Here is a 22,718-nt window from a genome sequence, read left to right as displayed (position 1 = left end):
GAACAGAACCCTGCAGGAATATGTTGCTTTTAGGTTCGTACATTAGAGCTGAATGGAGAGAGCAGCTGGTTTTAACAAGCAAAATGCCTGTGCCATGGCTGAACACTTGACTAGAGAACATGATTTTAAAAAAAATCTTCAAATGAAGAAGTTTTGGTGGCAAAACTGCATAAGAAAAATGTTTTTCTACTCTATCTATCTATCTATCTATCTATCTATCTATCTATCTATCTATCTATCTATCTATCTATCTATCTATCTATCTATCTATCTATCTATCAGTCCGTCCTCCCATACTGTCGGCAAATTCAGGCCTAAGAATGGTACAATATCGCCCTCAAGTGAAATTTAAAGGGAATTGCTCATATTTACCATGAATTATGCATTTGTAATGTAATATTAAGCTGAGGAAATTGGATTTTAATCGGCTTCTTTGCTCACTGTAAAATTCTTTTTTATTATGCATAAATGGATCAAATACAAATGAATAAAAATTATGAATATATATCTTAATAAATGAAATCATTATCTGAGAACCACATTTTCAGTTTACTCGGGTTAACTTTGTCTGCCATTAACCTTTATTCGACCATCTGAAACATTTAAAATAAGTAAAAATAAAAGTAATCTGTTAGAGAAATACTTCATATGATAAAACCATAAATAAACGATACCGAGTGAAAACGTCCTCATTATTTTAGCTGTTTGTTTTATTGTTTTATTTTTTGTAGATGTATAATTATAAGATAGGTATTTTTAACATAAAATATGTATTTTTACGGAGGAAAAGGTGATTAAAACGCATCTGTGTGCCGGAAAAATCGGTTACTGTACCCTTAATATTTCCATCAGGAGTTCTGTGAACCACACTACGCATGCGCGCCTGTGAATCGTATGGCGGGCAAATAAACGTCAACAAACGCTTAGGAGCTGCTTATCTGAACTTTTAGTGGGTATTTGAACTTTGGCTGGTTCTGAATTGGTTCGACTGGTTCCGGGTTGTGTTCAGCGGGATGGTGGAAGGTCCAGGCTGCGCGTTAAACGGAGAGAAGATCCGCTCGAAGGTCCGGACAGGTCAGAAAGTGAAGGAAGTGAGGGGCACTTTGGCTGCGTCGGCTGTAAGTTGACGGCCTGTTTCTACATTGGTTCACCCTGTAACCTCATTTATCTGGAAAAATTGAAAATGCATGGCACATAGAAGCTATATTTATTTCTGGTAGTGACTTGGAAGTTTAAAAAAAAAAAAATGTTACAGATAATTTCTCAATTTATAAGCGTTTCAGCGACAGACAGTGTTCTGACAGTAACTTATAGGGAGTACTTTTGCTGAGGGAATTTTCTGTTAATCACATTTGGGAAAGATTTTACTTATTTTAGTCTTGGATTGTCCAATAACACTCCCCAGATAATTACAATATTAATTAAGATCAGTATGCATAAAAAAATCTATAAAAAAGTGCATTTTGTCCAGTCGTGCATTAATTCCAAATGATCAAACAACATAGTGAGGTTAAGTAGTCAAATTGGTGAAAAATGTTTTCTATCTGAGGAAACCCAAAAGACTACAGCATTCACTGGTCCGGGTCATCATGTACCGACAATGGAGAGGAAAACTCCCCTTTAACAGGAAGAAATCTCCAGCAGAACCAGAACCAGGCTCACTGGGAGCAGCTATCTACCAGGACCGAATCGGGTTTGAGAAAACAAAGCAGATGCACAAATAGAAACAGAAGCGTTAATCCAGTAGTAGTAAAAAATAAGCAAAAATCCTAAACCACAGCTAAAAATAAAATTAAATGTTTTCATTTTCTCTAAAATACACCCCATTCATTTCTGTATAACATTGATTAACTTCGGCACAACAAATATTCATTTTGTTTTCTAACAATGCAATGTTTTATTGTGTGAGCTGCTTTGTTTTTTTGTTGTTGTTGTTTTTTTAGGGCTTGACAATGAAAGGTTATGAAAAATGCAGTCTGTCACTCAGTACCAGTGTTAAATGTTAATCAAGCTGCTGTATTTTTTTAGAGAAACGGCACAGAGACGAATGTCTTCCACAGTTTCTCTGGATGTCAGTACACTGGTGTGGAAATTCTTGGGAAGGAGCTCTTCATGTACTTCGGCTTAAGAGCTTTGAGGTAAAGTAAACTCAACACGTCTCTGCAGTGGGAACATATTTATACCCTGGAACTTTTTCACATTTAACACAGTGCAATACAACTACAACTTTCAGGGTATTTTATTAGAGGTTTATGTGACAGACCAACACACAGTAGAGCATAATTGTGACCTGGAAAGATAATTCATGTTGTAACAAATAACATATACCAAACTTATTCTTCTGTTAGAACAACTTTGTCAAAGTCTGGAGCTATAAAATTATGTTCATATATTCTGGTAGATTTTTTGGAAAAAAAAAATTCGAATATGTTAAAACAGATGAGCAGTTGTTGTTTGTTTTTTCTTTAAATAACTTGGAAAACAAATGATTGAAGATGAAGAAATAAATGTAAATTTAGGTCTTTTTAATATTTTCTGTTTTCTTTTTCTTTTGACATTTCAATATAAATGACTAAAAATACTGTGCCTTCAAACCATGGACCTTCCCTTCACACTGTTGACACCCTCTGTATGAGTTTAACATGAACAGATGTTTTCAGGTCATGCCACACCATTATGATTACATGAAGGTTGTGACCTTTCAAGGTGGATGTGCTTTTTACTTGTCAGATGGTCTGCTGGGTTTTGGATCATTGCCTGATCCTCCACTTAATATCAGATTGTAGACTTTGGTACTGACTTTTTTTTTGGTCCAATTTATTAATGTGTTCTCTTTGAGGCCTTTTCTTTTTTTTTTTTTTTTTTTTAGGAAAAGCTGAGTATTCCTACTTTAGGTTTTCTAATATGGTGGGAATGCCTGGCCTGTTTTTGTGGGAGTTTGGGACCACAGCCACCTACAAATAGCTAATATTCATCAACACTCTAGATCTCCACTTAACACACTTATTTTAATAGTTCAAACACCAAATTTACCTTAGAAGGGGTGTGCAATGTATTTTCCAGGCACATAGTACAATTTTATAGAATAAGAAAGCTCAAAAAATAAAACTTTGCATAACACCCCCTCTTTAAAATGTATCAATGCACAAGGTGGAAACCAGCATGACCACAGAAGCTAACATCAACTTTCTTATTTCTGTTCTTGGGTATACAACCAATCAGCACCAAGGAAAATAAATGTGACTCCTGGATTGGCTGCTTTGCAAATGTAATAGTGCGTCATGTAGCATTGTCGAGGTATTCCAGCTTTCTAAGCTGGATTATCTGTCAACCTGCAAGGATAAGCATGTCCAGACGATTGTGTGGGATAGTCTTAGCAGTAGTAGCAGAATAAAGCAGTTTTTGTTCCATTACCTTTGAGCATTTCCTCCCTTTTTCCAGGATTTTATGTCTGGTTGTTGCTATGATTTTAGCAGAATACCCACTCACAGCAGCAGCAGCAGCAAAAGTGCTGAATTTCCTCCATTTGAACCTTTTTTTCCTCATTGTGGAACGATGACACCCTGGCTCTTTAGAAAAGCTTTTGTAGCTTTTTCTAACATCAAGCATGTGGAGAATAAGGTGCTTTCAGGTCCACCGAAAGTTGCTGTAATTGAGGCTTTGCTCACGTCAACCAATCTTCCCTTTTCAGGAACAGCTTTTTTTATATATATTTTTAGGGAGCAATTCGTTCAATTTGATGTCCTTTACTGGAAGACCTCACTCCTGAGTGGCATCTGGGAAAAGTCAAAAACTCCCAGGTTTTCAGGCTTCACAGTCTGAACCTTACTCAATGTTCAAAAACAATTTATGAACGATTTTTTCCCCCTCATATTCCATCTCTTTTACAAAGTAAGTAATTTGTTCAGAAATACCACTGACTTTCACAGGTTTCTTTTCCCCTGCTGTAACTCGGCTTGTATTTTCATTACATGGTTTAATACAGTAACCTTGTATAAGTTCTTTAAAGGCTAAACTTGTAAATTGCATCTTTTATGGAGGTAAAATGTGAAATATAGAACTTATTTATGAAAGAAACATTTTCTCTGTAGGAAGTTAGAAGGTCTCTAATTCAAACGTATATTATCCTCTGAGTGTTTGTTTGGCAGCAATAATAGTAAGAACATGTTCAGTCGTAGTGTTGTTTTGGTAATTACTGATTTTTAGTTTTATTCATGTTTTGTTTGTGAAAAATATTCTTGGCCAGTTATTCAGATTGATAATGAATCAGCTTAAAAAACAAACTCCACCAGTATGAAGAAATCTGTAAAACTACAGAAATTTAATTTTATTTTTAATTTTATTTTTCATCTTATCTGTCCATCCATAATCATCAATCCCCCTATAAACATTGTCAATCTATAATTCATTCATCATCCATCCATCCATAATCATCCGTCTGTCCTCATTGACCACACCTGATGTATATTTTTATTGATTGAGGTACCAAATCTTACAGAGTGGTTTGTGTAATGGATGTGTATTTGACAGTGTTTATAGTTATCACAAATTTCAGCGGTAAAATTCCTTATTTTTCGCATTCAGTCCCAACTCAACCTTCAGGTCCCAGAACCATATATCTTTATTTTGTCAAACTCTAATTAAAATCAGATATTCGACACTTAAAACCATTTTCTCTCTCTCAACATCTAGAATCCACTTCGGCATGAATGGATCGATGCGTATAAATCCGGCTCAGAGGAAGGTTGTAGAGGGCTCTGCAGCAGCGCTAGAAATACGCCTTAGCGACGACACTGTGGCCTTCTATGACAGCGCAGTGGAAATAAGGTAATGGGGACAACAGTGGAGGCAAGATAGATTGAGGTGACAGGAGTTCACCTTGGGGTATGCGTCTGATTTAGTGAGGATGTCCTACATTAGGCTGCTTTTGAAGACAGTGGCTATTGTTGCATGAAAAATGCTGCTTTCTTTGCTCGGCATTTGTAACGATCATAGTCTTTCATGTGTTATGATCAGAAGCAAGACAGACAATCATTTGTACTGTCTGAGAATTTCACCTATGCTCTTTTGGCTAGTAATAAACAACCTCAAACAATTTAGAAATGTATAACCTCTCTAGATCTCCGGTTGACCTAGAGTGAAAACAGCAGCCATGTATTTTCTAAATCCTCCCGGTGCTGGGGAACTGTATTTCCTGCAGGTTGACGGAGGATTGCGAGCAGAAGGTCAGGGCCATGGAGAGTCTGGATGTGTGCTCCTCCAGGTTCTGCTGCTCCCGCTCCGAGGAGGCGGTGAGGAGCCAGGGTAGCAGGATGCTCTGCGACGTTCTCCTAGACCAAGCCGTCATGCCGGGAGTCGGCAACATCATTAAAAACGAAGCCCTGTTTGACTCGGGCCTCCACCCAGCCGTGAAGGTATAGAAGAGATGATGGATTGTGTTCAGCAGAGGAATAAAAAATGAGGGTAAAAATGCAAGACAACACTCACAGGGAAGAATAGCGGAAGCTCATGTATTTCTGAGCTCCGCATGGAAATGAGGAAGGTGAAAAGGGGATAAGACAAACAAGCGCATTGCGGCACATATATCCCATCTTTTTGTGCACTTTGAATGCATATGACTGCATACAGACCCAAGAGGATTCTCCCTCCGGTTAGCTGCATAGAGTTATTAAATAAACATTAATAAAGTTGTTATTTTGATGAGGATCACATGGAGAACTTTATTGACCTATCTGTTACTGATTAGATGCTTTGTGGTGTAAAAACTTCTAATACTCAACTATTACTTGAGGATTTGCTGTACAAGGCTGTCTGGCCTCCTCAGAGTGTATCGGCACGCTGGACCAAAACATTAATCTCGGACTTTTAGCCCCGTCTTCTCCTGGGGCTGCCTAATGTTTATAAGCTTCTCCTCCATTATCAAGCCTCCAAGTCCCTAAAAGAGCAAAAAATATATTTTTCTCTCTTATACAAAGTTGCTGCAATCCCCATGAATATACAACATGCAGTTTTCATCTTTTGAATCATTGACCTCTGCCTTTATCCATATCTGTTTTTTTTTTCTTTTTGGTTTAAGTGTTTGTGTAGCCTTGCTGACTCTGAAATTCACTTTGTTGTTTCATGGAAACCTTCATTTCTAGGTTCAACAGTTGACACACGTTCAAATCCAGCATTTAGTGAAGATGACTCGCGATTTTACTCTTTTGTTTTACAAGGTTGGTCATTTTGTAAGTAATATGTGGTTATTAAGAGTTAATTGTAATTTTTTTTTACCTTCAACAATCTTGTTTTTTTCTTCATCTTTCTCAGTGTTGCAAATCTGGCTCTCCTCTCTACAAACATTACAAAGTCTACAAGCGTCCCCATTGTGGCCAGTGCTCCCATGTCATTACAGTCTGTCGTCTCGGAGACAACGGCAGGATGACGTACTTCTGTGAGCGCTGTCAGAAGGGAGATCCCACCGGGGTGGACGTCAGGTACCGTCCTTGTAGGCTTTTGGCACTTTGACGGAGAAACTGTTGTTTTGCATTCCTGTAAAAGCTGCTTGTTTGAAGGTTTGGGGTGTTGGTTGTTACTCCGTTGTAATACCTCACTGTTTCTACGCAGTGACACAGTAGGATTATCTTTTGGTTTCTCTGTGGCTTCAAAACAAACATATAAATAGACAACCTGGCAGTAAAGTTCTCTACCCATTTTTTTTTCCTTTATATTGATATAAAATCTTAGTTCTTAATAAAAATGCATCAGCAAAGAAACCAAAATTTAAAAGCTGGACTGTAAGAAAAACTAAAAGAAAAACGAAAAGTCAGATGTGCCTTTTTCTCTGCATTGATCAATTAATTAATCATGTCTTCTCGTGATTGATAAGTCACAGTAAGTAGATAAAATACTAATAATTAGATAACTACATAAAATCTAATTTAAAGATCTAAGAAAGTACAATCACAGATGTAAATGAGGAAACACCAGGGACTGATATGAGCAATGTAAAACGTTTAAAGATAAAAAACAAAAATACTTAGAAATAAAATTATGCTTCAGTTATGGTGAAATCCAAAGTAGTGGTAAAAACTAAAGTAAAACAATGAATATTACTGATTACACTAAGAAAAAGTTAAATATGCAACACAAGCTGATGAAGATATGTTAAAATTTGATTAGCAAAATTTGATCAATAAAATAAAACCAAATTTCTGAAATTCAAGTGAAAGCCAGGTTAAAACAACTTTTTTATTTGGTTTTTATAAAAAGCATCACCACTCTGCGCTGCCCTCAGGTCTGTTCCAAAGCTGACGGCCAGAATTAATAAGGTGTGTTTTATTTTTATTTTTTTATTTCAGGTCCAAATAAAAGCCTTGAGGGCTCTGCTGGACTGGAAGAATAAAAGCAAATTGAACGATAAATAAACTTAATTAAGAAAAACAATAAAACAAACGGGTAGCCACTGCAGAGATTTTACAGTCAGTGTGATGTGAGCTCTCATTGTGGCGCTCCATAACTGATTTTTTTCTGTTTATTTATATTTTTAGCAGTTTTCATGAAAAAAAAAAAGGGAAATGCAGAAAATCTGATTGTATCCCTGAAATATTTTGTGACATCTTGTTTTAATGCCAGAAACATCGATTTCCCATTTGGAAACTGGTCCAATGAACCCTAAAAGCCTGAAATCATCTTGTTGTCGTCTTTATCAGAAATATGAAACACCCACCCAGCAGGAAGCGTCGGCGGAGCCAGATCTGAGTTCCAAACCCTAACTTTGCAGAAATAGCGCCACGCTTTAGATGTTAGGCTCACATTCACAGAGGCCATCTTTGCAGGCAGATGGGCTTGGCAGGGAGTGGGAAGTGTTATGGGGTGAGAATTAATGCGCATATAAGACTGTGTTTGCCAGACAGGGCACAGGCTCAACACCTCCTGGGCTGTGTTTGAGCAAAGCTTTGAGGGGTTAGGATGCAAAGCCCTTACAATGCATTACACAGCTGATAAAGCAATCTGTGAGAAGTTTTCCAAAGGCGCTGCTTCTTTCCTTCTCCATGACGGTTGGCACTGAAGATTTGCCTTTTTGTCAAACATACCCCAGCTTCATGTCAGAGTGAGAACATTTATGCTCAAAGCTTCTTTTTTTTTTTAAACACATTGTGTTCGTTCATATCTGCATCCAATATTTGAACTGCAACATTAATTACTGCATCCTTCTTTAGCTTACTTGGATTTTTACATGATGAAAATCTTTTTTCTGTGACTTGGAGCTCATAAAAAACAACTCCTACATAAAATGAAGCAATACTAGCAAAATGGGTGCGTGAAGAAGTCATTATGATCATTATCATTACCACCCACTCATTACTGAAATGAGCTTTTCCTTCTGATTTCCCATAATTTCTTTTAAAAGCTGCTGTTTTAGTTGTGTTGAATCTTTCATATCCATCAGCTCAATGAAATCTTTTCTTTTGAAAACAAAAGAACATCATTATAAAATATAATAAAAGGAAAAAGTGAAATCACAATCAGACTTAGGGTGATTTAAATTTTTTCTACCTTTAATCAATTTTCATATGGTAAATATTAACTTATATATTAAATCAGGTTATATCTGATTTTTTTATAGATTTAGGGGGAAAAATCTTACTTTTGTTTGAAATTCAGTAAGTTGGATCCAGTTGTTTGTCTGTTTGAGATGAAAAGTATTGCCCCAATATTTTACAGGATCAGCCACTGATTTATTAAATTATGCATCTTTTGTCTGATTTGTTGGGATTTTTGAATAAACAATGTGCATCAGATGCTAAATAAAAACCACTCACAGTACAAAAGTCTTGTTGAATGCATAAAGTCTGTAGAAATTGAAATTAATTGAACAGATATTGGAATAGAACAATTTCTTAGCTCTGATTATTGATCAGAGCTGATCAAATACTGGAAATCAGACTTTTTCTATGCAACAACTCTTAGAAGTCTCACCATCTCCTGTCCAAACTCACATCAGTCAACAGCTGCACAGTGCCTGGCCAAACGCTGTTTCCTTTGGATGATCGGGTCAAACTTAAACTTTTAAAATCTTTCCTATTTCAGATAAAGATAAATAAAAATGTTCCTGTGTTGACTAGGCCTGACAAATGGAAAGCTTCCTGCTGCATCATTGGGGTTTGACAGCTTGTTGCCAGCTGAAAGATAATCACCCATCCAGTAATCAATACATTTGTACCCATTTGCTTAGTTAAATCCAGGTGGATTTTTGGCTAGCCTGTGTACTTTGATTTGCTATTTTATGTTGAACAAAACTGTTACAGGTTATGGACATATGCCTTTTGATGCAAAGGAAGAACATTTTGTAATTCTTTTATGTTCTGTTTACATTATAGCAGCTACATACCTTTAGCAAAGAACATAAAGCACATTTTTCTGTTAGTCTTTAGTGGTGGAAAATGTCTATTTTAGCTGCAGAGGCTTACCCGAGTCACCTTGGCTGCTCTGTGTTGCTCTCCCAGTGCGCTCCCAGTTAGAAACAGCCTCATCGGTTGGGCGCTTCACGGCAGAACCAGGAATGATGTGGCTAAGAAGGAGGAAGAGGACTGGGCTTGTCAACTCTGTACGCTCATCAACCAGCCAGAAGCCAGAGCCTGTGATGCCTGCCTCACTCCAAAACCTGAGGGTAAGTGAACATTTTCTGTCTTTTTACTGTCACATTATCTAATGGGGTGACAGAATAGCTTTGTTAACAAGCGATAAAATAAGAGCAAGTTTTCTTTTGCTGTGTAGCAGAATAACAACATGCAATTTGACGTGAATGCTTCAATGCTTTGAGAGGCAGTGGCAACCGGCGTCAACTGGGCGGACTCCTCTGTGATGAGAGCGGCCGTATGTTGCTCCACAAATAATGACCACGTCTGTCAGCTGGTCATTTTCCTCCGGCTGTCTTCAGACGCTCACGGCTGCACTGAACTTTTGCTCAGAAAGACGCGTCCTCGCTCTGTCGCCGCGGCAGCAACCAAACTACAACTAAATGGCTTCAACTCTGAGATCATGCTGCTCGATTTGGAATACATCAATTCTTCTTTTTTTTAAGATCACAGCAGATTGAAGGGCTGAATAGCATCAGTTCACAGCTGCTTTATGTGGGGCTGTAGTTTCATTTTTACAGCTTTGAATTTAAGGGATTTTTTATTCAATCAGTGCCACAACAAATCCTCTTTGGTCTCGTCTCATGAAGTGAATTTCTCACTTCTAAAGGAGGGGTGAACAAAAGAAACTGCACTTGTAATCATCAGGATTTTTACAATGTTGCTCTGAGCTGTTTTAAAATAATAACCATGAGAAGCCAGACTTTAAAACAACTTGTGTTTATGTAAAGCCCCTGCATTTTCCACTAGACATGAGTGAGAATAATACATGAGAATGGTTGCATTTTTTTATGGAATCCTCTAAAATCTTTGAAGATAATAAACATATTTTGCTACACACAAACCTGACTGAGCGCTGGGAACAGGAGGGTTATTGGTATGAAGGTACTGCAAGGTTTTAAACAGATTTGAAAACTGCAAAAATTTCCCATCTCATTACATAAACAATGTTTATTACAGTAACATTGTGACCCCAGGGTTTTTGTGGAGGTTAGGGACCACAACCACGTCCAATAAAAACACTAATAACTGCATATTTAGTAGTTCAAACATAAATATTGCTCACTGTGCATTAAAACTCAATAGAAACCATCTTAATACTACAGAAGTTAACATCAAAGGTCTTCTTTATCTCCACTCTTTGGGGTTCAGCCAATCAATGCTAAAGAAAAATGAATAGCGTACCTGGATTAGCTGCTTTTTTACCCAATACTTTCTGACAAATATTTTAAACTGCTGTATGGAAGAAACTGTAAATAGGTGGATTTTCTTCAAATAATTTGTAGTTATATTCCACAGAAAAATCTGCGAATAAAAAAATACAAATTACTGGGAGTTCACTGTGTAGTTGGCAAGCTACAAATCAATTATATCATTTCTGTCAAATTTTTACATTTTAATTTTTAAAAAAGGTGACAATTTATTATTTGTATATTATTATTTTTTATTTATTTTTGTTGTTTTATTTACTTATAAAATAATATCCAAGCATAGATGAATCAGAAAGTGGCAGCAACATCCACTCAGATTTTTTTTTATTATTTTTTTTTAATCAAAGTTGGGTGTAAATATGTTGCTGCAGCTTCACTTTGCTCAACAAAGTATGCCATTGAAAGATCATCAAGATCATTTTTCTCCTGATTTTTTTACTGTATGAATGCAGTTATTAACTTCAGTCCTCACCATACAGAGTAAATATTCCAACCAGTCTTTTAAAAGTGCTGCTTTTTTTCCCATCCCAAACAAGCACAGTGGATTTTTTGGGAGTATGGTTTTATCTTGTGTTGCGGAAAGTGCCTCCACTGTATGAGATGATAGCTCAGTAAGTGGTGTGTATGTTGAGTGTAGTTGAGCGAGATGTGTGGCAGGCGTCCTCCGGTCCGAAGGGGGGCGCTGCATACTGTAAACAAGAAGAACCGGGAGGCTGGGGGAGCGAAGAAGAGACAGTATGTGGGAGGTGTGAGTGTAGCCGACGACCGGGGCAGTAGCAAAAGGAAAAACTCTGTCAACTTCCAACTGTAAGCTGGCGCTATTAAAAGTAAACTTCCAGCCACCTTCGTGCCACCGTGTGATTCATGTACAAGGCGTATGAAGGAGTTAACCCCGAAGTAGAGTTCACTTCGGCCCTGGAGGAAGAGCTCCCCTGTGTCCTCCGACCACGGTCAGAAGACTGAGCAGGAAAGGTTAACACTGGCGACCACGAAGGGACCTCTACGCCTTGTTGGACGAGTGGTGAGCTTTGAATAAGAGAGATAGTAGCTGCTAGCAATAAAGCCGAGAGACTGCATTAGCCCGTGGCTGAACAACTGCAAGATGGACGCCGCCGCTCGTCACTCCCGTAAAAACTATGGGCTTGAAACAGATTATTCCAACCCGTTCATGACATTGGATGTGTCCTGCGAGGGTGCAGAGTGTAGAAAAGCTACTGAAGATGTGGCGGTGAGGAAATGTGAACATTACAACCCTTTTCTGTGTGACGAACGCTGTTTCGGCTCGTACGCCAAAGGAGGGGACATGCTCGCACCGCAATACGGCCCCGCTCAACCACAGGCTAGCTCTACCAACCCATTCGTTGCTGCTGAATGTCAAGGTTATGCCCATGGGGGGGATGCAGACGACGGGACGCATTACTACCCAGCCCCCACGTTTCAAACGAAAGATAATTGTATCTCCAACCCATTCGCTCCTGCTCATGTACGAAGCTTTGTACACAGCACGCCGGCCCCATTTAACCCTGTGGCATTTCCCGCCGTGCAATGTACCCCTAAGCTGGATGGAACTATAAGCTACAGGCAAACCCCTGCACGGCCCCAACCCCGATTAAAAGCCAATAAAACCCGTTTCATGTTGCAGCAGCCTTTGTCCGACAGTGAGGAGGATGGAGATCCTAGGGAGAGGGTCCCTACTTTGCGTCCGGGACAATACGACGGCACCACACCATGGAAAGAATTTCTGCACCGGTTTGAGAGCTGCGCCGAAGCGAACTACTGGTCCGAAAAAACGATGACAGTGCAGTTGAAATTCTGCCTGGTTGGCGCAGCAGGGGCCATTGTCCACAGAAATCCTCGCTCTTCCAGGTGGGGCTACCGCCGCCTGGTGGACGAACTGGAAACTGCATATGGTCCATCCTCTGATCATGCTGCTGCGGTGGCAGTAGAACTAAGGCAGCGAGTACGAAAACATGGAGAGGCCCTGCATGCATTCAGAGATGATATTTATGGGAAAGTGACGGTGGCTTATGGCGACAGGGCAGAAGTTGAACAGGACTCTATCGCTGTCGAAGTTTTCACAAATGGGCTGGGTGATGCAGAAATAGTCCAGAAACTATTAGAGCAACGACCAGCCACACTCGCCCGTGCATATGAAATAGCTCATGCTCATGAAACCACCAAAAGGGCTGCAGCTTATGTCACCAGTGCCATGCAGCCAGGAGCCCGCAGCATGATTGAACGACGGCCCAGAACTGCTGTGGTCAGAGCAAATGACAAACATGAAAGAGTTATCAAAACTACACCTGTAATCAGTTCTTCACCGAATTGGTTTGCCACACACACACCCTCGGCCTTTAATAACCGCAAAAATTCTACAAAAGGGAAAGTCCGCTGCCATAACTGTCAAGGTTGGGGTCATATCCAGAAGCAGTGCCCTTCTCCCCACAAGACCACCAAAGATTTGACATCCAGCAGCTCCCCCTGTGACACCCAAGAACCTACTGTGCTCCACCTGAAAGACCAAAGCCAAGAAATGAGTATCCACATGCAAATCTATGAAGTGGAGGTGTGTGCTGTGTTGGACAGTGGGGCGCGGAGAAATGTGCTGCCGCTGCGCTACTATAATTCCATCCACCCTGACGTGAGACCTCAACTGTATCCATCAAATGTTGAGACTTTACTTGGGGTGGGACCTGTAGATGTGCCAGTGCTGGGTGAGGCCCAGATACCTGTCCACATCAACAACCGTCAGGTGGATGTGGATTTTCTTGTAGCAGAGATATCAGGGTTAGAAGTGCTGCTGGGCCATCCCTTCCTCGCACAAGCTGAAGCCCGTCTTGATTTCGGCAGACACCGCATCACCCTGTTTGGTAAAGAAGTGCCCTACTACCAACCTGAATCTAACCCGAAGTCGCATGCAGTGAAAATATCCAGAACTGTGGTGGTGGAACCAGGACAGGAGTATGTTGTGAGGGGCAGCATGCATCTAAGTGGGACAGCCCGCAGCGACATGATACTTAGCCCTACTAAAGGTTTTATTGAGAAGCACAAAGTGCTCCTCGCTAGAGTCTTAGTTCATCCCCAGACGTCCAAAACGGTCCCCCTTCGCCTCTTTAATCCTGGCAATAAAGCTGTGACCATTAAAGAAGGATCCCTGGCTGGTCTCCTCCAGCCAGCTGAGGCCCTGCAGCCTCCCTGTGCCTCCCCAGCCGCAGACTCGCCAGTCAGCTCTCCGGTGGTTCCTCTGCACCTAGAGGAGCTCTATACTCAGAGCTCTAAAGACCTCAATGATGGGGAACGCCTCCAACTTAAATGTTTGCTTTCTACTTATGGACAGGTGTTCTCTACTGGGCCTGCTGACCTGGGCCGGACCAACCTCGTCCAGCACGATATTGTACTTCGTCCAGGTGCCCCGATCAAACAACATCCACGTAAAATGGCGAAAGAGAAGCAGCAATACGCCGACCAGCAGATACACGACAGTCTGCAGAATGGTCTCGCCCAACGCAGCCACAGCAGCTGGGCCTCGCCCATAATTATGGTACGTAAGAAGGATGGGACATATCGGCTCTGCATTGATTATAGGGCTCTCAATGAGCGAACCATACCGGATGCGTATCCCCTGCCCCGCATCCAGGATACGCTGGATACACTGTCTACTGCCAGATGGTTCAGCACGTTGGACCTTACCTCGTGTTACTGGCAGGTGGAGCTGACGCCAAGAGCACGCAAAGCAACTGCATTCTGTGCCAGGACGGGCCTCTTCGAGTGGAATGTCATGCCGTTTGGGTTGTGTAACGCCCCGGCGACATTCCAGCGGCTGATGGACCGCATCCTGGTTGGCATGCAGTGGGAGACCTGTTTAGTCTACCTGGATGACATCATCGTCCTGGCGAGGGATGTGCCAGAGATGCTGCGGCGGCTTGGCCAGGTGTTTTACAGACTCCAACAAGCTAACCTGAAACTAAAACCTGCCAAATGCTGCCTTTTCCGCCGGGAGGTGGCCTACCTAGGTCACATAGTGTCTGAACATGGTGTAGCTACGGACCCCAGCAAGGTCCAAAAAATGTGGCCCACGCCGTCATCCATTCAGGAGGTTCGACGTTTCATTGGCTTGGCCTCATACTATCGGCGATTTGTGAAAGACTTTGCATCCATTGCTGAACCCCTTCACAACCTAACTAAGAAAAATGCTCGTTTCCAGTGGCATGCTGAGCACCAGGCTGCTTTCGACGAATTAAAGAGTCTCCTCATCTCAGCCCCCATTCTCGGCTATCCCCTGGACTGCGGTGAAATGGTACTCGATACTGATGCAAGTGACACCGGCATCGGCGCTGTACTGTCGCAAAGGCAGGAGGGTGTGGAACGAGTGTTGGCTTATGGCAGTCGCAAGTTGGCAAAGCCTGAACAAAACTACTGCACAACAAGACGTGAACTTCTGGCTATAGTGGATTTCACATCCCATTTTCGTCAGTATCTCCTCGGCCGGCCGTTTAAGGTGCGTACGGACCACAGCAGTCTGCGCTGGCTGACCAAAATGAGAGAGCCAGAAGGACAGTTAGCTCGATGGCTTGAGAAACTGGCTGAATATGACTTTGAGATTATCCACCGTCCGGGTCGACAGCACACTAATGCTGACAGCCTCTCCAGGAGACCCTGCCGCCAGTCCTGCCCATGTAAAGTGCAGGACCTCTCAACATCATCCAAACCCATCAACCATCAGGCTGTCCAGTGTGAGTTGAACTCTGACATCAGTTCCCTGTTGCTGAGTTCGGTGGGGGAGGAGGACCAACCATCCACCACAGAGGTTTGTCCAGTGGGGGGTCCAGTCAGAACACCCTTACAACAGATACAAAGACTTTAGACCAAAACATTTCCACTGATACAGATAGAATGCATCACAATGATGGGTGCACTTTGAAATTGACTGAGAAAATATATGTGGCTAAGACTCTTGACACGACTTTGTTTCATGGCTGGACCATGGGGGAGTTGAGCCAGGCCCAGGATGCTGATGTGGACATTGCACCCATTCGCAGCTGGATGAAGGCTAGTGATAAACGCCCCCCGTGGCCTGTTGTCTCCCCATGCAGCCCAGCCACTAAGACATACTGGACTCAATGGAAACGACTCTACTTCAGAGATGGAGTTCTGGTCCGTCGGTTCTATTGCCTTGATGACACCCAATTCTACCCACAAATTGTGCTGCCACGTAAACTACAACTTGATGTGATGAGACAGATGCACGAGGGGCCAGTGGGTGGACATTTTGGTGTAGAGCGGACCCTGACCAGATTAAGAACCCGGTATTACTGGTACCACATGAGGGAGGATGTTGCCCTCTGGTGTAAAACCTGTACCAGTTGTGCATCAAGGGCTCGACCCCAGAAGACACCGCAGGCTCCTATGGGAACAGTCCAGGTAGGAGCCCCTATGGAACGCATTGCACTGGACATTATGGGTCCACTGAATGAGACTGAGCGTGGAAACCGCTATGTGCTTGTGATACAAGATTACTTCACAAAGTGGACTGAAGCATTTCCTATTCCGAACGAGCGAGCTGTGACAGTTGCAGGTATCGTTGCTAGTGAGTGGGTGTGCCGCTATGGAATCCCTCAAGCGCTACACAGTGACCAGGGACGCAATTTCGAGTCTGAGGTGTTTCAAGGGATGTGCAGTTTGTTTGGGATAGACAAGACTCACACGACACCATTCAGGCCGCAGTCAGACGGTCAGGTCGAGCGTTTCAACGCCACCCTCCAAAAGATCCTGGCTACTACAGCAGCACGCTGTCATTGGGATTGGGACCTGATGATTCCTTATGCTGTTATGGCGTACCGGTCAACCAAACATAGTGCGACAGGTTTCTCTCCAAACTTTATGATGTTAGGCCGAGAAGTAAATGAACCAGTGGACCTCGTCGCAGGTTTGCCCCCTGATTCGGAACACCAGCTCACTGCTCCAGAATATGTGCAGCAGATGCGGGAACGGTTGGAGCTGGCCCACCAAATTGCTAGAGAAGCCCTGAGGGACTCGGTCACACGTGCAAAGAGACAGTACGACAAAAACTGCTGCCACACACAGTATAAAATTGGAGACCCTGTGTGGTATCTCATTAAAGGAACACGTCATGTCAAGAATAAAGTCCAAAAGTTCCTCCCATCATATGAAGGCCCATTCTTCATCCTAGGCCAACTGGATGATCTAGTTTACCGGATACAAAAGAACCCAAGGTCCAAGGTGAAAGTCGTCCACCATGACCAGCTAAAGCATTACCACAGCCGGGAGCCTCTGGACAACGTGTGGGTCCTGGAGCAAAGTCAACACTGGGAACCTACTGAGGTTCCACCACCAACCTTAGAGGAGAACTCTGCAGACGGTGACCTGGATTTACAGGGTTTGTTTGCTGATGCAACCAGTGGAGGCGCTGGCTGTTCTCTGCTGCCTACCTCAACTGCAAAGGATCCCAATCTGGGTGTGTTTGTCCCATCATCCCCTTCCCATGTCAACCATGAGGATGGTGGGGGTGTGGTGGGATATTCACCTCCTCTGGGCCCGCCGGTTCGACGATCCAGGCGCCGGCGTAGAGCACCAGACCGGTTCGGCACATGGATAGTTCCAAGTAGGACCATGGACTCAGTTTAAGGTTCCAGAAGTTAGTTGAACCTGTCCAACAAGGCCACATGTGTCTGTTCTCTTTATTACTGTTCAGTTGTTCGAACTGCAAAGAAAATTTAACAGCAGAGCAAACGGTTTATCTCATAGGACATGTTTTGCCGTATGTTTCTCATACCTGATGGAGTTCAGTTAGTGTCCTGCCCGGTCGTCATGTATGTTGCTGAGTAATTCCTCTCCTCCCCTGTTGCATGTAAAGCTTAATTTTGCACATGAGGTACACCTTAAATGAGCTAATTATGTCACTGGCTAATTATGGTTTGATGCTACGCCTCACCTATATGCATGAATGATTGTCACAGTAATCTCTTGTTTGCGATGGGGATTGTGTATCGGTTTTATGCATTGTAAAGCTGGAGTGGAATTATTGCTTAATTGCCATCCAGAGTGGGGGTAGTGTTGCGGAAAGTGCCTCCACTGTATGAGATGATAGCTCAGTAAGTGGTGTGTATGTTGAGTGTAGTTGAGCGAGATGTGTGGCAGGCGTCCTCCGGTCCGAAGGGGGGCGCTGCATGCTGTAAACAAGAAGAACCGGGAGGCTGGGGGAGCGAAGAAGAGACAGTATGTGGGAGGTGTGAGTGTAGCCGACGACCGGGGCAGTAGCAAAAGGAAAAACTCTGTCAACTTCCAACTGTAAGCTGGCGCTATTAAAAGTAAACTTCCAGCCACCTTCGTGCCACCGTGTGATTCATGTACAAGGCGTATGAAGGAGTTAACCCCAAAGTAGAGTTCACTTCGGCCCTGGAGGAAGAGCTCCCCTGTGTCCTCCGACCACGGTCAGAAGACTGAGCAGGAAAGGTTAACACTTGGCTTAACAGCATAAAACTGGCAGTAATATTGATTCTGGTTAAATTAATTTTTTGTGCAAAGTCTTTAAAATCCTACTTTGTGTGCATCAACACATACAGGCTTATGCATAAAAATAAAAATTCTGTTTTGAAGGTTTTTGAGGAACAGAGTCGATAAATATTCTGTTTGTTCTCTTTGACTCAGAGCTCATTGTTTGCATACTAAGAGCAGGTAGATTTTCAAATCTTTGGCTCAATTTCTGCATCTCTATAGATTGTGGTACTTTTATTAGAAAGCAGAGCATGGCAGTCGTGCTGCTTGCTGTTAAATTTTATGGTAACCACTTTAAGCTAACAACAAGCTGGATTTTGGTGAGAGCAGCCAGTGCATCAGAATGAGCTGCAACTGCTGAACATAAATTGAGTTTCTCACTCTGGCTCCATCTCCACAGTTCACAAAGACGACATTAGCACTGAAGCATCGCCCTTCACTGCTGATTTAATTAAATACCCCTGCAACGCCTTCAGGAAGCCGCGAGAGGAGCTCAAAGTCAACTGGAGGTCTGCGTTCGGGACTTCCACCCTCGTTTTCTCCGACATGACTGAGAAGCCAAAGCCCGTAAAGTCCCCGCTCTCCCCAGCCGGCAGTCATTTGAATTCCTTGGCGGCAGAACGAGGTTTGTATAAAAACAGCTTCTGCCAAGGGACAACAAGCGCCAATTATGCCTCTGGTGGCTGGCAGAAGCAAAGTGCAGAGCTCTCCAAGGGGGAATCACTGGCCTCCTCCACTCACCCTTCCAAGAAAATGAGAATTGATCACAGCCCCCTTCCCAGTAACAAAGCTCAAAATGGAGCCCCCAACTCAGGGTGAGTGAACCTCTACCTTGGCCAAATAATGAACAACTTTATAATAAGATAAGTTTTTTTTTTCTTTTTGTTTGCAAGTTCAAGCAGATGAGTTAGGGAAAAGATTCTTTGCAACGTTGTTAAAAAAAATTCAAAAACGTATCGCCATGGCACTGCAGCGGCCATATACAATAATTGCCAACAAACATTGTTACATGTGGCTGAAAAGATGGCCCTCACTTGCTAATAAGTGTTGATGTGACAGGCATTTCCTGTGTTTTATCTGCAACATATTTCACAATAATAAGACTGTTTCTTCTCCTGTCAGTGTGTGCAGAACAGAGGCAGCAAACACTGCAGCCTCCATTCCTCCCAGTCCCCCTTGTTGCTCATCCCATCGTCGTCCCTCCGTCCTCAGAGTGGTCCACAAGGAGGGTGAGAATAAAGGACGACGGTTTTATTCCTGCTCCCTGCCAAGAGAGAACAAGTGCAACTTCTTTCAGGTGACACTGAAAACTAACTTCTTTTTGTTGGGTTTTCTTTCAACTTGTCCACAATAGAAGTTTAAAACTAAAGAAACAACTTTTTTCCCCCCTCCGCTGTTGCAGTGGGCTGATTTGCACTTTCCTTTTTGTCACCATGGGAAACGCTGTTTAATGAGGACGGTTCTGAAGCTGGGTCCAAACAATGGCAGGAATTTCTACACCTGCAGCTTTCAAAAGGGTAAACAATGCGACTTTTTCCAGTGGGCCGAGAACAGACCAGGACTTTCCATCCCTCCTGGCTGCTAACTCATCAAAGCCCCACAGGTGCATCTCAATACATTAGAACAATCATAGAAAATCTCTATTTCAGTCCCTGAAATCAAAATGTGAAACTAAGATATTACATACACATAAGGCAATATGTTTCTGGTTATTTACAGTTTTTGAAAATGTAATAAAAGAGACTCCAGGAACTGAAATGCAAAACTTACTTTGTTCTATATGGAAGACCTTGAAACCAGTTCAGTCTTTCAGATGTAATGATGTCTCTGGTTCTTAACACAGTTCAGTTCTTGCTCATGTCATGGATTCGTCTGTGTGACTTCAGTCACAGTCAGTGTTTTCTGAAAGTCTTTAAAGACCTGCAATCTCTCCCTATTGATTGCAAACCTTCTGCTAACAAACCTTTTCCTTCCCCTAAACTTTCAATTTCATTAGTATGGTTGAATCCTGAAGTCCTGACATTCAGCTTCTTTAGGAGCAACATTTTGTTGGTTGCCCTCCATGTGCAGAGTGTTGGTGACTTCTCTGTTAGTAATTCTTAACAAAAATATATAATATTACTTTTACTTGTTTGATGCAATACTGAAATATTCATACATATAAAAAACAAGTTGAAACATTTTGAATGAATCTATAATAATTAGTTTCTTTGTGGTGTGAATTTGAAATTAATAAAATTTTTGATGATGCCACCTGGAATGTGATCCTTCCTCAGATTATGACTCAATAAAAATAATATATCTCCATTTATTTAGTAATTTTTTTTATTATTGTGTTTTTATACTTGTTTTATTAAATGAAATCATCAGAATAAAATTTCACCTTGTAATCCAGAGATAATCTGACTGAGTTTGTTTAAAAGCAAGGCACAGATTTTAGGACTGCTGTGTCTGACTCGGAGTCGGCCACCATGTAGTGGAACTCTGTGAGGCTGGGGACCTTATTACACGCTGCACCTGAGAAAACATAAACACACCTGTTAGACAAAAATACTTAGACTTCTTCCTCATTATGACTCAAACAATGTGATTTTATTTATTTTTTCCTGTTTAATGCATGTTGAGACCTTTCTCTACCTGCGTTTCAGATACTTATTAATCCTGCTGCTTCTTTCCTATTATTGTGTATATACTGTAAATATCAGAGAAAATGTGTTATTTGAAGCTGAAAGAGGGTCAAGACCTGCATTAAAGAGGTAAAGCCAAAAGATGTGTGGGTTTCAAAGTTTGCCACCGTTGCCATGAGAACTAAATTTCGAGGGCTGGACAGATTTGGGGGAGTTCTTGGAGGAACAATGGATGACAAACCTAAAAGCAGAAGATACTTTGATGTGGGTCTCAGATCCAGTAACCTTTGGAGAAAACATGAATCGATGTAACTAATGCAGGACCTCTGTTTAAAAAAAAAAAAAAAGAAGTATTTTTCTAAAACATCAAATAGAAAATTCACTCATCAGTTGTACCATTATAATCCTAAGCACATAATGTGAACACAGCTTCTAATGCAATGTTTTGCTGCTGTATTCACATTAATGTCTTTGGAAAATATGGATTCAGATTCAGGTGGGAAAACAGTTTCAATATCTTGAGATCTGTTTAATGTTCTCATCAGAAATCAGTAATGGAAAAAAAAGTTTAGTTTTTTTTAAATATATATTAATATACAAGGACATTTCTTTTGTTTTCAGAACTGAGTTGTTGAAATTTTGGTTTGGTATCCTGTTATTCTGTATTATTTTTTTCTTTGTTTCAAATAAAAACAATGACAAACAAAATATGTAGAATAAATATGAATCAGTTCTTTCCTTTGCAGACAAAGGCGCCTAACTGGGAAAAGGAGTGAGTCATATGTAATTAAAATCTGGTCGCACTATTTTGTAGTACTGTTGTAATAATAATTAAAAAAGTATTGATTACTTCTTTGCATAGTTTTTTTTTTTTTCTTGAGGTAACTGCAGTAATTATAACTCTACAAACAGATATTTATCTTAAATAACACTCAGTTGAAACAGGCTTCACTAACTACATTTAATAATATTTGTTAATGTTTTTATGACAAACAATGAAGAAAATGGTAAAATAACAATTCAGATGGTTTTTGGAGTATTCACATTTAAAATTCTATTTAAACTCACAAGAAGTTGTGAGTTGAAATAGATTTTAAAAAAGTTTTTTTTTTTTTTTTTCACAATATCACAAATCCCCACTCATCACCAGGAGTCGCTTTTCCTTCTGTACACCAAAATGTTTAGATGATGATTGTTGAATAGTTTTTTTTTTGGGATCTCATTCTCAGCCCAGCTTTGAGATTCATCAAAAACTTTTAAGCTTTTATTCACAATAACATGTTGCAGTCTAGAGTTAGATATATTCTCATTTACACAGCTATTCTGGTGTTTACCTTCATGTATAACATCAAGCAAAACCACACAGAATTACCAATTTTGTTCACATAACCTGTTTTTATCATCTGTGCCTGGAGCTTGCACTGCAGTTTGGGAAATGTGTTAAAAACAGTAATGTAAAGTCAGAGGAGGCAAGTATAAGTGGACAATCAGTTTGCCACTTCACTGTCCTGTAAATCAGTTTTCTGTATAATTTAAAAAATGTTATGGTCAATGAAGCAGGCAGTTGGCACATCTTATATCACTTAGCATGTTTCATTCAAAATGTACCTGAAGTTCCACAATCTGCTGAATATATTTTATAAATGTGACATTGAATTTTTCTAATCAGCCACAAATATGCAGTGAAAATTCTTAGGGTGAGGCAGAAAGCAGCGCTGATAGGGGGCAGTGTTGAGCTCCAAAGG

At 41.3% G+C, this 22,718-nt stretch overlaps 2 protein-coding genes across 2 annotated transcripts in view; one reads left to right on the top strand and one right to left on the bottom strand.

The window, feature by feature from the left end:
- Window positions 1-886: 886 nt before the first annotated feature.
- Window positions 887-20,596, top strand: neil3 (nei-like DNA glycosylase 3). The gene is made up of 10 exons (XM_028009520.1): window positions 887-1,118; window positions 2,029-2,138; window positions 4,693-4,827; window positions 5,201-5,414; window positions 6,141-6,215; window positions 6,310-6,476; window positions 9,489-9,652; window positions 18,747-19,161; window positions 19,469-19,643; window positions 19,749-20,596. The coding sequence occupies exons 1-10, from the start codon at window positions 1,014-1,016 to the stop codon at window positions 19,929-19,931; spliced, it is 1,743 nt and encodes a 580-aa protein (XP_027865321.1). The 5' UTR covers window positions 887-1,013; the 3' UTR covers window positions 19,932-20,596.
- The window catches only part of aga (aspartylglucosaminidase), a 15,973-nt gene continuing 13,781 nt past the window's right edge, over window positions 20,527-22,718 (bottom strand). The window contains exon 9 of the mRNA XM_028009521.1: window positions 20,527-20,863. Within this exon, the coding sequence (XP_027865322.1) occupies window positions 20,763-20,863 (101 nt within the window). The 3' untranslated portion in view covers window positions 20,527-20,762. The remainder of the gene's footprint in view (window positions 20,864-22,718) is intronic.

The sequence above is a fragment of the Xiphophorus couchianus genome, chromosome 23, assembly GCF_001444195.1.
Source record: "Xiphophorus couchianus chromosome 23, X_couchianus-1.0, whole genome shotgun sequence".
Lineage (NCBI taxonomy): Eukaryota > Metazoa > Chordata > Actinopteri > Cyprinodontiformes > Poeciliidae > Xiphophorus > Xiphophorus couchianus.
The sequence above is the reverse complement of the archived record's forward strand: the minus strand, read 5'-3'. Positions and strand labels throughout refer to the sequence as shown.